This window comes from Monopterus albus, unplaced genomic scaffold (genome assembly GCF_001952655.1).
Source record: "Monopterus albus unplaced genomic scaffold, M_albus_1.0 scaffold210.1, whole genome shotgun sequence".
Classification (NCBI taxonomy): Eukaryota; Metazoa; Chordata; class Actinopteri; order Synbranchiformes; family Synbranchidae; genus Monopterus; species Monopterus albus.
The window spans coordinates 284779-297498 of NW_018128090.1; the positions used below are offsets into that span (position 1 = coordinate 284779).

The window sequence follows — 12720 nt, forward strand, 5'->3', positions numbered from 1 at the left end:
CTTGCGGTCCATAGCAGTAGTGCTGCCATACCAGACAGTGATGCAGCTGGTCAATATGCTCTCAATGATGCAGCTGTAGAAGTTGCAAAGGATTCTAGGTGACATGCCAAACCTCCTCAGCCTCCTCAGGAAGTACAGCCACCGTTGGGCCTTCTTGACCAGCTGTGTGGTGTTAAATGTCCAAGTGAGTGAGGTCCTCACTGACGTGGACACCCAGGTATTTGAAGCTGCTCACCCTCTCCACTTCGAGCCCCCGGATGAACAGTGGCCAATGAGATTTCCTCTCCTTCCTCATGTCCACTATCATCTCCTTCATCTTGTCCGTGTTGAGGCTGAGATTATTGTCCTTGCACCGTGACACCAGACCGGCCACCTCCCTCCTGTAGGCTGCTTCATCCCCACCAGTGATGCGATCTATCACTGCGGTGTTGTCTGTCAACTTTAGGATGATGTTGTCTTTATAGGAGCCGATGCAGTCGTGGGTGAACAGAGTGTAGAGGATGGGACTGAGGACACATCCCTGTGGGGTGCCGGTGTTTGTAACAATGCTGGCTGAAATCCTATTGCCAATCCAAACAGTCTGGGGCCTGCCAGTCAGAAAGTCCAGGAGCCAGTCACAGAGGGTGGGGTGCAGATCCAGTGTGGACAGTTTGTGGGTGAGTTTGTGGGGTACAACTGTGTTGAAGGTGGAGTTGTAGTCAATGAAGAGTATCTGGATGCAGGAGTCTCCATTTTCCAAGTGAGAAAGGGAATAGTGGAGGGCAGCCACGATGGCGTCTGTTGGGCCGGTAGACATACTGCAGGGGGTCCAGGGTGTCAGTTTGGCAGATAAAACAATTACCTTGGAGCACCAGTTCTGTTAATGGTGGAATGAACAAAACTATTGCATAGTTAGTAATTAATTCTTTATAATTATCAATCAAATTTTTAACCTTAAGCCTGAAGGACGAGTTCTTTTTAGTAATAAAAACAATCAAGAAGAAAAAAAAAGAAAATCAAATGGCTATTGAGTGCAGTTAGACTGGCAAGTAACTGAGACAGAGCACAGAATAAACTGATTGGGTGAATGTTAAAGAGTTTGATTAACCCAATAGACTTATCCTAATGATTATGGCAAGATGAGAAGTTCGTCCATCTATCCATTATCTATGCCGCCTATTCCCAAAGTGGGTGGTCTGAGTCCCATTTCTGGGTACCACCATTAAGCAGGATATGTGTCTCCTCTCTCCCGTAGTGTGTCCTCTCTCTCCCCTGTACCTTTCTGCAGGTAGCCCTGGCCCTGGAGCTCTACGCTTCTGATGTGCAGTCACCGATCACATCAACCTGACCAGTGTTTGATTGTTTGTTGTGTCTTGTTGCTTTTCTTCTTTTGTCTCTCCTCTATCCACTCACCCCAACCGGTCGAGGCAGAAGGCCGCCCAGCAAGAGCTGGGGTCTGCCGGAGGTTTCTTCCGTTAAAGGGAGGTTTTCCTCCCCACTGTCGCCAAGCGCTTGCTCAAGGGGGATTTGTTGGGTTTTCCCTCTGTAATAATAGTGATAACAGTAAGGTTATCACTACATGTTATAGACCTTAGTTTGTAAAGTGTCTTGAGATGACTTTTGTTGTGATTTGGCGGCAAATAAAATTTGATTTGATTTGATTTGATATGGGACCTGCACATATCCTCTGTCACCAAGAAGCAGGATTTGCATTTTGTACAGTAGCAGAAAAAGTACAAATTATCAAAATGCTGCTGCTGTAGTTCTACATTTCCTTCCATCACTGTGTGGTTTGGCCCTGCATCATTGCCCTCCAAACACAGACTGCAGAGATGTGCAGAGAGTTATCAGTCTCTCATCCCCCCATCCCCCGGACATGTACACCTCCAGGATCAGCCCTGCCAGTCCCCCTGCCTAAAAGTCCCCTCACTAAAAAATCTGACTTAGAGCCCAAAACCAAGACCACCTGCCACCTCCATAGCTTCATTTCCCAGGCAATACCCATCTGTAACAAGGTCAGTATTTAACTGTAAATATAACTATATCTGCTTCCAGGCCCATAACATTTGTATACACATTGTGTAAAGCACACTTCAATTCTCAGCATCTATTTGCACTCTATATTCAAATGTACATCGATACCTTAATATGTTGATTAGTAGATTAATATGTTGTTTCATTTTACTGCATCTTAATTATATGCTGCTTCTTTGCACACTCATTTTTCACAGTTAATATGCACAGGCCCTTTGCCCCTGCACAGAATCTCAGTAATCCATTATCACCTTTCATAGTCAAATTCATGTCTTCATTATTGCTGTTACTACTTTTATCATTACTATTATAGTTTTTGTCTTTATTGTCTGTGTTTTGCTCTTTGTTGAGACTGGACCACACTGAATTATGCATTAGCAATCACATATGATTTCCATAATTTGTTTTTCAGTATGTTGTATGCAGCATATAGGTTGCATGTTATGTGCATTTTTATTCAACACTTTTCCAAAAATGAATCCTTAAAATTTTAGTGTGATTACTATAATTTAATAACATGGGCTCTAACTTTAGAAAGCCATGCACAATGTGTATCAATCCAATCCATTGATTTCCATATTGTTCCCATAAAAAAGTGCTGGTGTTTACACCTTATTGAAAAGTTGTGTTTCCAAATAATGATGGATCAGGGGGAAAACAGAAAAGTTTAAATCTGATATAATTAATTTCAAAGATAATAATCTATTTAGCTCTACAGTTTTTCACTGAATCTGCTACAGGATCCTTCATCAACATTTCAAAAAGCAAGCAGGAGGTGCACAAGCTTCATTTTAATATATCACACTGAATAAAGATAGAATTATTCATTAAATCGGGATCAGCTAGTTTACCCTCAAAAGAAAGACAGCAGCTGTTTTCTTAAGACAAAAATAAACAAGTCATATTTCAGCGTATTTTTTCCGAGAGTCAGTCTCACTTCCTGTACTACTCTGACTTGTAGATGCGGTCATTGGTGTGTGTTCCAGCAGTGGAATATTATTTTGGCTCTACACTGTATATCTCAGGGTAGACCAGGCCATGGGGAATAGTTGACATGCATGAAATGACAGCCAGCCTGTATGCATTTTAAATAGTTCAAGGCAATAAACACTGTTTTAAGGGAGAAACACAACGTGGGGCTCTCCACCTTTCTGTGGTGAATCCACAAAAAAAAAAAACAGGACTGAGAGGACTGAGCTGACATCCTTCAACAGTTCACTTCACTCTAAATGAGCCTTCCGGTTGGCCTTAGGAGCTACCCTGTTTACAGAAAGTTTTTAAGATGGATTTGGTGATGAAAATAAAATGTAATTTTGTTAGCCACAGGAAATGACAGAAATGAGTATCCCCTGAACAAAAAGATTTATACATTTATATTTCTAAAAGATCACCATTACAACTGGTGAAAAGATGACAAAATTGAAATGTATTAAACATATGCTTAATGACAACATAGAACGATTTGTCATCTTCAGTGACAGGGAGTGCCCATGGGTCCACAGGTGCTCAGCTGGGATAAGGTCAGGCAGCATACTTGGCCACTGCAGAATTTTAACATCTTCCAAATGAAGCAGTGACTTTAAAAGAATGTTTAGGGTCACTGTCATGTTGAAAAACTACCAACACTACAGGGTATGAAGAGAGGAGATTATGTTGTCTTTTGTTTTAAAGTACATCTGTGAATTCATGATGTTGTGAATGAAGTACAATTCCTCTGCACCATTAGCACTCATACATCCCTGTATTAGAGCTCTCCCCCTGCCATACTTCACTGTGGGGGCCATGAACTCTTCGGCCTAGCGATGCCATACATGTTGGAGGTCATCAGATCCAAAAACACTTTGATCTCTTCACACCACAGTATGGAGTCCCAAAACTCAATTTTTTCAGTATAGGTCCTGGCAGATTCTAAACAGGCTTTCTTGTGCATTGGCTTCCTGTGTGGATGACAATCATGTATTCCACTCCTGTGCAGGACTGGCTTTTCTGTGTGAGAAGAAACAGCTGGTACACTCATGCATCCACAGCTTTGGTAGCTCTGAAACACTTGCTTTTCAATTATGAGGTGCAAGTTTACAAGGATGTTCTGAACCAGAGTTTGCCATGAGTCCATAACTTTTGAATTTCTGTGTCACTTTAGCTACTGTGTTTTGACATAAGGTGATTTGCGTATCATCTTGTACCCTTGTCCTCTTTTGAAGTGAGTTTCTTTACCAGGTCTCCAGACAGTTATCTCCCATGTGGTGCCGCTGTTGTCAGCTAGAGTCAGATAGAGATTTTATTTGCCAGCCACTTACACCTGTCACCTGTTTGAGTGTGATGGTCCAGCAGACTCATCTGCAGATCAGCTGCACTCTGAGTTTTGTTTTGATACCTTCAGTAGGGTATACACAATTTTTAACACTGGCCTTTTATCATTCCAACAATTAAAACATTTTCTTGTTTATTATTGATGTGTTTCATTGGTAAAAGATACAAACAGCATTGTTGAGACAATACATTGTTAAGAAACCATAATAAATCTTATTGGTAAGGAGAGTTAGCTACATTTGTTAGGCTTTGGTGAGGGTGTACTTATTTACTGTATGCTGTAACCTATGTCATCACCCAAATGCATACAATATGTGTTCTAAATTATTTTTTGACAAGCACTTTGTGTAAAGTATACTTCATAAATTGGCTGAATTGCTATCATGTCAAAGAATGAAACACCCTCCTCCACACATTTCCATTGTCAGAATTCTCGAACCAACAGCTGTGCCCACTTTATGCAGTGATTGTCCAGGTGGAGTAAGCAAGGTTTGAATATCTCCAACTCTTTTTTGCTTTTCTTAACACAACTACTTTCAGCTCTTTTTGTGTGCATGACAGAATGCAGTGACAAGGCACCACCAGAGCAATTATCCGTTTTACAATTCATCATGTTCTGTCCCATGGTGGCAGGCTTGTTTTCACCCTGCCTCTGTAGTGGTTAGCAATAAAACAAGGCTCCAGAGGTGATATGTAATAGAACAGTATGTAGTTCATATAGATATTATTTGGGTTAGTTGTGTAAGGATGTAAGGCTGAGCTAAGTGTGTACAGAAGCTTGATCTGTTTCTCTTCTCTTGCTCAAGCAGGAATATCTTGGACTGTGTCCCCCTTGTTTAGCCTATGGGTCAACATCCTGAGTGACTTCCTCCTCAGATAGGGAATGGATATATTGTAGCTGTAGCCTTATGTGAACTGTTCATGTGCTCTGTTCAGATTTAGAAAAAGGAAATGTGCGCTAGGTCAATGCGACCCAGAAGTTCAGGTACTGGACAGTTTAGACGATGCTAGGAAGAAGGTGTGTGTGGGTAGCTGGCATGGGACCACGTCTTCATGGCTCCGGCTGTGTGAGTATGAGCAGATAAAAGGCTGGGTTAGAGCAGAAGAAGGGGCAGAGAGGATGACCATGCTACCGTGAACAGTGTACCACAAGCCCGGCCTCGGAGGGCCGGGGGGAAACGGTGCCTGGCAAGATTATGTGTTTAAATACTACTCTATTCAGAATAATTGTAATATTAAATGATCCTTTAAATTGGGATGGTTTGTCTGAATTAATTTAGTCGGTATCACACTCTAGCCACGACACCTCAAAGAACAGATAATACTTTTGAATGCTGGTTGTCGAACCTTGGACTAAGGAGAAACAATGCGGATTCCGTCCGGGTCATGGAACGCTGGACCAACTCTTTACTCTTGCAGGGTTACTGGAGGGGTCCTGGGAGTGTGCTCACCCAGTGTACATGTGCTTTGTGGACTTGGAGAAGACCGATGACCAGGTCCCCCTTGGGTTCATGTGGGGGCCACTTCAGGAGTATGGGGCACCAGGGCCGTTTGTATGAGGCATCTTTTCCTTGTAATGAGGGTGCGAGTTGTGTCCATATACTCAAGCAAGAAGTCAAATACATTCCCAGTTGGTTGTCCAAGGGTTGTCCCTTGTCACAGATCATGTTTGTGATCTTCATGGACAGGATCTCAAGATGCAACTTGGGGAGGAAAATGACCGGTTTGGGGACCTCAGAATTGCATCCCTGCTATTTGCCGATGATATGGTTTTGTTAGTTTCATCAGACTGTGACCTCCAAAGCACACTGGGGCATTTTGCGGCTGAGTGTGAAGCGGCGGGGATCAGAGTTAGCACCTTTAAGTCTGACGCCATGGTGCTCTGCTGGAAAATGATGGGCATCTCCATCTGGGTTGCGTGTGAGTTTCTGCCCCAAGTGAAGGAGTTTAAGTATCTCAAGATCTTGTTTTCATATTGAGGGTAAAATCGAGTGTGAGATTGACAGGCAGATAGGGGCAGCATCCACAGTAATGCAGACATTATCCCAGACTATCGTGATGAAGAAGGAGCTGAGCCAAAAGGCAAAGCTCTCAATTTATATACATATATTTTAAGGATATAAATGGCCAAAATACATTTAATAGCCCCTGACTCTACTACCACATTTACTGGTATTTATCCTGATCACACAGAAAATAAAAATGTTGTTATAATTTTAGATAAAGTACAGAATAACAAAAGATATTTTATATGAATTTTGTGTGCACAAGATCTCATATACACAAATTATCTTACCAATGTGTATATTATGTATGGACAAGTTATTATGTTTTGCCCACAAGATGTGTGTGTCTGTTCATTAATAAAAATGATCCATTTAATTAGAGGTTGCACAGTTACAGTACATCACACTATTAACTATTGTGTGCCGTCCATGATGAACATAAATGATTGTCACTTGGTTAGACAATCTAAACTTGCTGTAAATATGCTTTGTATGAAGGTGGTTGTTTGTCATAAGTGGTTGTTGTATGCTGTTCAGATGTGTCCACTCACTTGTTGAAGTTGATGAGCCAGACGGTGACATCAGCGGGTGCTGCCTGGTCCCAGTGGACAGTGTAGCCTTTGGCCAGTGTGATCACTGGCTGGAACTGCTGGTAGTGTTTCCTCTTCCCCAGGGCACCTTCTAATGTTAAGGGTCGATCAGGGTACTCATTCCTCACTATGTGCATATTCAAGTTGGCAGGGTTACGGATCTGGACATAGATCTGAAGAGAACACAACCATAAACTTACTGTAGAAGGCTTGGCGTGGGCTAACCACCGAGTGTTTAACATCGTCAGTGTACTTATTTTATTCATTTAATTAGACTTAGAATGAAACTTGACCATGAAAACTGAAAACCTGTAAAATACTTGTAAACAGACATAACAAAGAGCCCATATTGTGAACTTATGATTTCAGAGAACTTTGATTAAGATATGAAAATGCATATAATCAACCAATACAAAACAGGGTATAACAGAACGTTGATCTGTTACTGTGTAAATGAATCTTACAGCTGCTGACCCACCTGTGCATAGTGGCCACTGCAGATAGCAGCCTTCCAATCAGGCACGTCAATGCAGTCGGGGTGACGGAGCAGCCAGTTGTCCTCTTTAACTAGGAAGGCTCCAGGATATTCACTGACCGAGCCATCGATATCATGGAAGACAGTTGTTTTGTCCCCATCCATCTGCATGTTATTAAACCAAGGGCCAGACTCCCCAAAAAACACCCGAGACGTGATCTACAATGTAAGAATAGAGTTATTTGTGTTTTACTTTCGCAAAGTGTTGCCTTACCATGAGTGAATACCCACCATATGTGGCACAGTGCTCCAGTCTCATCCCAAATGGAGTTGACAAAATAGTGGTATCAATTTTCCTAATGGTGGTGCTATAGCAACAGTCTCAATTTTAAAATGTAGATGTTAGAAAAACCTTTAATTGTTAGATTAATGTTTTCAGATTGAATTCACAAACAATTACTTCTGAGCAAATACTCAGAGTTGCAAATGACATTTTTCCCTTAGGTTCCCTGTATACAGATGTGCCAAAGAATGGAAGCTCAGTATGAGTTTATCCATTATTTGGCCCCAATGAGGGCCCAAAGCATCCCTGAACCCTGTCCTCACCCAAGCAAAGAGCAGATATGCGGCTTGACACACAGCATCTGTATTGTATTTACTCAGGTTAAGCAGTGGCTGGTCCAGCTGACTTGTAATGGCAGTCACCTCCGCTCAGTTTTCAAACCACTGTTCTACCAAGATTGTCTAACAATGATCAGCTCATTAAAGCTGGATTCCCCTGGAGCACAGTACCTGTTTGTTTAGACTATTTGAGGCCAGTATGTCTGCCGCATGTGATTTGTTGCTAGTTAACTAGTGGATTAAAACCCATGATGTTATTGTCAGCGCTACGTGACCTGTTGCAATTAATTTTACTATGGGGCTGTGTGTGGTCATGTGAGGAAAGATGCAGTGACCACCAGTTGGATTTAGCGACCTTGGAGCTACTTGAAAGGGAGCAATGTTTCCACTACTCATTGGGAGTTAATGGTAAGTAAAAAAAAAACATGTTGCATGTCTGTTAATGTCTTGTTTCTGTAATGTTAGAGAGAATTGTTGTAAGGCTGGAGAAGTTACTATGTCTGCATTATGCCAGTTAAAATATGGGGTTTCTCAATTACCTACTTTAGAGTGTGTCATGATTTGGTTCCATTTGCTTCCTGTCGTGCTTTTATTTTGACATTACTTCCTGTTTTTGTTTCACCACAGTTTCAGACCTTTTACTTTAATCATCACTCACATTAGTTTCACCTGCTTCTCATTGATCACACCTGTTTTTCACCCCATTATAAGCAGCCTCCCCCCACCAGTAACCTGCCAGATTGTTCTAGACTCCAGCTCTGACTCTTCAGCATTAATACTTGCCTAACGTTTTTAGTTTCTGGCTCTGGATTGCTGTTTTTGACCACCATATATTGCCTTCCCCTTCAAACTCGGACCGCTTCTCTGTGTATTGGCTTATCGGACTCCCCTTTCTGACATCTCGTTTGGATTCCTTGGATGTATGTGTTTGCTGGTTCTGACCCTGGACTGTATTATCGTCCTGTAAGTGTGTTTCGAGCTGCCAGGCAAGAGGTCAAGAGGAAGGCCAAAGAGGAGATATATGGATGTGCTAAAAGAGGACATGAAGTTAATTGGGGTGAGTAGAGGATGCCGAAGATAGTTCGGTGGAAACAGATGATTCGCTGTGGTGACCCCTAATGGGAACAGCAGAAAGAAGAAGAAGTGCATTTTGTGTTTAAACCGTGATTTGTATCATTTTTGTTCGTTGTATGTGCTTTTATTAAAGAGATGGTGTTTCTTTACTTGTCCTCATCTGGCTATTTGAGTTCACCCACAACATTATCGGCAGCTTCACGCTCCGATCCTGACAGTGTTACACATCTCTTTGGTACATATACTGTTGTTTACGTGTACCTATGGAGGAGAAATTCAAATTAATTAATGCTGTTATGGTTCATTCGGCTGTTAACTTTTGATACAACACTTGCAGCAGGAGGTCTACGCGTTCACAAACTATCTTCTCGTTTTTAGGACGAGGCTCTCTGGTTTTATCATTCTGAAATAATTACAGACTATTTGGAGTTATGAGGGGTACCAAGCTAATCTAGAGGTAGCCAAGATTAAACATTAAATGGCTGGAAATGAGCAGCCATGGGCTCTTTAAGCCTGTCCTATGCTAGTTTACTTACCAAAAGCCCCTTAATATTCCATTCCCTACGCAAACCTACTACTCTATCCTTCACCTTCAAGAGTGTGTCCCCTACACCCAAACAATATACAGTACAGTATGTTCAGCTGTTTTTTGCAGTTACAAGTACTACATTTATCAGCACTCCAGTTACATCCTATAATGCATCTCATTAAACTGAGCACTTATTTACATTTTGTCTGTAAGTGTGCAATGTGACTATTACACATACTTTTTATCCAACCATATACTTCGAGATTTAAATATTTCTAGTCTTTCCAGAGGTTTGTTATATAATGTTAGTCATATTATTTCCTTTTCACTATTTAGTTACCACCACGTAACATTATTTTTCTACTGAGACTTTAAATCTCCAATCATACCTATTTGAAGTATACAAATGTTTGAATGCTAAGCCCTCTTTTGGAAATGTGATACTGCCACCTCCTGGACTATTTGCTGTATCATATCTAACTGATCTGTATTCTGCTATAAAAAAAACACTGTGGCCTCAGCCAAGACTCTTGAGTAAGTTTATCTTGCATGTCTGTAGACATTATTTGTACTTATTTTATTATCTGTACTTATTTGAGCTTATTTGAGCTGAGTGGCTCTGGTTCATTAAGTACATGTGAGTTGGGCATGTGAGTTGGCAAACAGGAACAAGATGTTTCCTGTTTTTGAAGTCCATCTCAGGGTGTTGTCTCCCAAAACTGGAGACAGGAAGCTAGGTTCAGAAATAGACGCAACAGCATAAGGGAGGCTGCTGATAAAATAGTGAGCCTGAGAGGAGAGAGAAGAAGGATTATGCTACTGTCAGCAGTGTACCACCAGCCCGGCCTCGGAGGGCTGGTGGGAGACGACGACTGACTGGGGCTGACTGACTCGGGACTGGCAACCAATGACCTGACTGACTGGTGCTCTGACAACCTTCTTAGGCTTTATTTATTCCATTGCAAGAGGGGAGTCTCTGTTCCCTGATCTCTGCTCTCTGTTTCCTAACTACAAGATTATCTGTTTAAATGCTACTCTATTTAGAATAATTGTAATATTAAATGATCCTTTAAATTGTAGTGGTTTGTCTGAATTAATTTAGTTGGTATTTCACTCTTGCCACGACAAGTTCTTGTCCATTAGCCATTAAGCTTCTAGCATTCCATTGAAAAGTAATTGTCATGAATAGTTTAATTGCCAGGCGAGTCATATTTATAAGGGTTCATCATTTCATCTACCTTCTAAATTCATAATATTCCATGGCTGCTTCCACAGTTGTGTCAGTTATGTTGTTCCTGTTGTGTTGTTCTAGGCCAATGTGTAACACTTTACAAATGAATGCAACAAAATTGAATATCTAGTATCATGGTTGTTACTGCCTCCTTTGGGTTCCACTTCCTCCCTGCTGAGACTTTTGGTGCTGCACCGCTACATCCCTGGATTCTGACAATTTTATCTCCAATCTAGCCTTAGTGCATTTAAACTCCTCTTTTAAACTGGTTATAGGGAGCTCCAAAGTCCCTTTTCCATACAGGACCATGCTACTAAGGCAGCATGGAGCTCCTAGCCACTTCCAAATGTACCTGCTAAACAATCTCTCTACCTTCTCTACTTTAGTAACTGGTAAACTGTACACTGTCAGTGGCCATAGCAATCGTGGCAAAAGACCAAACTGCAGGTCTCACTCCCTGAATCTGCTCTTTATCACTAAGAGCTGCATCATACCACCTACCTAAACCTTTGACTGGCTTCTTTAATATTGCTGGGATTGGCTCATCATTTATACAGATCTGAAAGACCTGTGATCTGAAAGCACACCTTTTGCTATTGAAATGCTTCTCTTTCACCTTCATTCCAGCACACTTTAATGTTTGCATTTAGTGCTTCTTATTTAAACACACTGTGTTAGTCCAGAAAATCAGTGTCAACAAATGTCAGAGGTCTGTGTGTCAGTATGTTTCCCTGCATGTTACTTCTACCTCTCAACTCTCAATCAGCAGAAATCCCTGAACTCTGTGGCTGGAATGTGGAATATGCTTAGCCTGTGTGAAAAAAAACAGGGATCCAATCAAAACCACCACTACTGAAGTTAGTCACAGCATTCCACAGGGCTCTGTGTTAGGTCCAATTCTCTTCATTTTATACATGCTCCCTTTAGGCAATATTATCAGGAAGCACAACATAAATTTCCATTGCTATGCAGATGATACTCGGTCAAGCATGTCCTAAAGACATAAAGGCCTGGATGACCTGCAACTTCTTACTTCTAAACTCTGACAAAACTGAAGTTATTGTGCTTGGGCCTGAAACCCTTAGAAATCTGCTGTCTAATCATATAGTTACTTTAGATGACATAGCTCTTGCCTCCACTACTACTGTGAGGAACCTTGGAGTCATCTTTGATCAGAATTATTAAGAACTATTAAATCACACATAAACCAAGTCTCTAGATCTGCCTTCTTTCACCTGCGCAATATTGCAAAAATCCGGAGCATCCTGTCTCAAAGTGATGCTGAAAAACTGGTCCATGCATTTGTTACTTCCAGGCTGGACTACTGTAACTCTTTACTATCAGGATGTCCCAATAATTCCCTAAAAAGCCTCCAGTTAATCCAAAATGCTGCAGCCAGAGTACTGACAGGAACTAGCAAGAGAGATCATATCTCTCCCATATTAGCTTCTCCCCACTGGCTCCCTGTAAAATTCAGAATAGAATTCAAAATCCTTCTCCTAACATACAAAGCCCTTAATAACAAGGCTCCATCGTATCTTAAAGACCTCGTAGAGCCTTATCATCCTAACAGAGCACTTCGCTCTCACACTGCAGGTTTACTTGTGGTTCCTAGAGTCCACAGAAGCAGAATGGGAGGCAGAGCCTTTAGCTATCAAGCTCCTCTCCTATAGAACCAACTCCCAGTCTCAGTTCGGGAGGCGGACACCCTCTCTACCTTTAAGATTAGACTTAAGACGTTCCTTTTTGATAAAGCTTATAGTTAGGGCTGGATCAGGTGACCCTGAGCCCTCCCTTAGTTATGCTGCTATAGGCCTAGGCTGCTGGGGGCCCCATGATGCTCTGAGTTTCTTTCCCCTCCCCTCCTGCTC

The 12720-nt window shown here is 41.7% G+C and overlaps 1 protein-coding gene across 5 annotated transcripts in view; it reads right to left on the minus strand.

Moving 5' to 3' along the window:
• The window catches only part of cemip (cell migration inducing hyaluronidase 1), a 403506-nt gene that overhangs the window by 26409 nt on the left and 364377 nt on the right, over positions 1 to 12720 (minus strand). For all 5 annotated transcript variants that reach the window (XM_020618886.1, XM_020618887.1, XM_020618884.1 and 2 more), the window contains 2 exons: positions 7398 to 7613; positions 6881 to 7092 (listed from right to left, as the gene is read on the minus strand). In XM_020618886.1, coding sequence (XP_020474542.1) covers positions 6881 to 7092; positions 7398 to 7613 — 428 coding nt within the window. The remainder of the gene's footprint in view (positions 1 to 6880; positions 7093 to 7397; positions 7614 to 12720) is intronic.